The sequence below is a fragment of the Anopheles bellator genome, unplaced genomic scaffold, assembly GCF_943735745.2.
Source record: "Anopheles bellator unplaced genomic scaffold, idAnoBellAS_SP24_06.2 scaffold00496_ctg1, whole genome shotgun sequence".
Classification (NCBI taxonomy): Eukaryota; Metazoa; Arthropoda; class Insecta; order Diptera; family Culicidae; genus Anopheles; species Anopheles bellator.
Genome location: NW_026684621.1, coordinates 1 through 2,494, shown reverse-complemented (window position 1 = coordinate 2,494; position 2,494 = coordinate 1). Strand labels below are relative to the sequence as shown.

At 42.2% G+C, this 2,494-nt stretch overlaps 1 protein-coding gene across 1 annotated transcript; it reads right to left on the bottom strand.

The window, feature by feature from the left end:
- Positions 1-1,954: 1,954 nt before the first annotated feature.
- Positions 1,955-2,437, bottom strand: LOC131214305 (uncharacterized). Its single transcript, XM_058208687.1, has one exon. The coding sequence runs from the start codon at positions 2,435-2,437 to the stop codon at positions 1,955-1,957; it is 483 nt and encodes a 160-aa protein (XP_058064670.1).
- Between the last annotated feature and the right edge of the window lie 57 nt (positions 2,438-2,494).

Genomic DNA, 2,494 nt, shown 5'->3' with positions numbered 1-2,494 from the left:
AGCCGAATGTTAGGCGATTACAGCTCGAAGTCTCTATAATACAAAAGAAAAAAAAGGTCTTTCCTTTCGCCTCTCGTTCTGGCGTTTGGATAGTGCGACGCGCTCGATACCTTACTGGCGCTAACTAACAAATCCCTAGCTCGTCTCATTCCGTGGTACAATATGTTTTTTTCTTTTTTTTCTTGATATATATGTTTTGTATAATATGTTTCGCCCGCGCCTACGCCTGGATGACTGCCCGCGCTCGTGCAGTAACGCAAACTGTCAATAGTTTTGGTTTAGATTGAGGCTAACACTTTAAAGTTAGTACAAACTTGGTTGGGCTTAGGAAAATAATATTGTACCTTACGTTGTACGTTACGCGAGTTTAATTGGGCTAAATCTACATGTTTGAACAGTTATTGAATTTATATTGTTCCTACGTAGTACGTGGGGTAGCAGTGGCGATAGCAGCGCCTCGTCCGTAGTTGTTCGTAGCGTTTCTAGGTAAATGACATCAGTTCAAATCTGACCACTGCATTAACTTGAGAGCAAAACTTTAACTAGGTGCTGAATACATCTCTGTATAACAATAAAAAAATAAAAACAAAAAATTAAGTAGAAAAACATGCATGCTCAGTGTATCGATACATTGACACTTACTGTGTGACACATCCGTCTTGGTGCGATACGCCACAGGCTACGCGAATGGCAACTTCCACAAAGAGGCTCTAAATCATCAATGGGACCAATTGGGATGATTTGATGGTATGTGATCTGTCCACTACTTGGAAATCAAGTCTAATTCAAAACTAAGTAATTAACAAGTTTATCTACAGAATCTATCACTAGAATCTACTATCTACTATCATTCTATCTATCTTATCACTACAATCAAATCGTCATTTAATCAAATTTATCAAAACGGTTAAATATTTTTCGATGCTTGAACTCTTATTTGAAAGGTTAATTCAAAACATTTATGTACAAAATACAATTTGGGTTGCAGAAAATTGGAAAATATTTAAAAAAATATTTCCCAAGTTGTAGGTCGTCAACTCATTCGTCAAAAGTACATTTCATTGCAGCTCATTCCTCCCTTGGTGGCTCTGTTAATAAGCAGTATGGTGGTTAGGAAAGTTCACAAATCGTGCAAGAGAAGCCAATGCACTCACAACGAGTGACTGTTTGGTGCGGATTTTGGCTGATTGTGTTCGTCGGTTAAATTGAAGCTGAGAATTTGGACGGCATTTGGTTTGAACAGGACGACGCCACTTTCCATACAGTGACAGCTACAATTGATATTTATGTTATACGAACAAACCAGCAACTATTGACAACGTCAAGATCCAAATTCAAGTTGCCGTTGACGAAATAGGACCAGATACAATCGAAAATGTACTCAAAAGTAGGTCGACCGAATGAGCTACTGCCAGGCCAATTGTGGTGAACATTTGACCAAAAGGAGAAACTGTTTATAATCAGTATTCATTGGTTGGTGATAGGCGTTTTCATTTCGACAACAATTTGGAAATTTTAAATAACTGACAACATTAGTAAACATGTGTGTTGACTAAAAGCGTTTATTGGTTATTAATTTATTTTTCGTTGCCAATTTGTCCATTCTACACTGTTTAAGATATAATTTATTCATATCCATATGTATGCACATTGAGTACAGGAAGATAAAAATCTACATCACTAGTTTCCTTCAAGTTCCTTCAAGTTGTTTCTCTACCGAACGCTTATGCGATTGATTGTATTGAATTGCCGCTGATCGCTGAATTTCTTACACATCGCATGTCACAATAGTCTTAGACAACAGAATTTATAATAACAGTATTTTTTGTACATCGGGGGGAAGGCTCGACTCGCTGGTTGATGTCCTAATCGTTTGGGGCGCGTTTCTGGCGTTCATTATGATGTATTCGCGGTGCTACGGATACGGGACAGTGGCGCAGGACGAGTACGCATGTTATCCTGCACCAGCCGGGCAGTTCACGTTAAATGGATGGTCACAGTACTCACGTTCTTGGTTCCAGAACTGATTCGGTGGACACTGGAGGGTGTGCAGCACGCCCCAGACACAGCGGTAGAAGAAGGAGCAGTTGGGATGGGGATAGTAGAACACCGCGTTCGGAGGACAGTCTGGTGGATTGCCTGGCGAAGGCGCTGGCGTTGGATTGGGAATAGGAGTGGGCACGGGAGTTGGTACGGGAGTTGGTACGGGAGTTGGCACAGGAGTGGGGACGATAGTGGTAGGTGAGGGAGCAGTTGGAACTTCCACTGGTGGTAGGGCTGTCGGAGCCGTGGGAACTTCTGGCGAAGGTACAATGGGTCCAGCGGTTGGAACCGTTGGCACATTGTCAATAGGTGGCGCCGGAGTTCCAGGGCCAACGGTCGGTGGCGTAGCCACGTTCTCCACGCATACCGATACCTCTGGCAGATTGCAATTCATGATGTTGAGGTCAAACACTAGGTTTGGTGCACATTCTCGCGGAAACCCTTCTGAGTT

Bases quoted from the DNA above. Each gene is read 5' to 3' on its own strand.
- LOC131214305 (XM_058208687.1), bottom strand. From the start codon at position 2,437: ATGAATTGCAATCTGCCAGAGGTATCGGTATGCGTGGAGAACGTGGCT.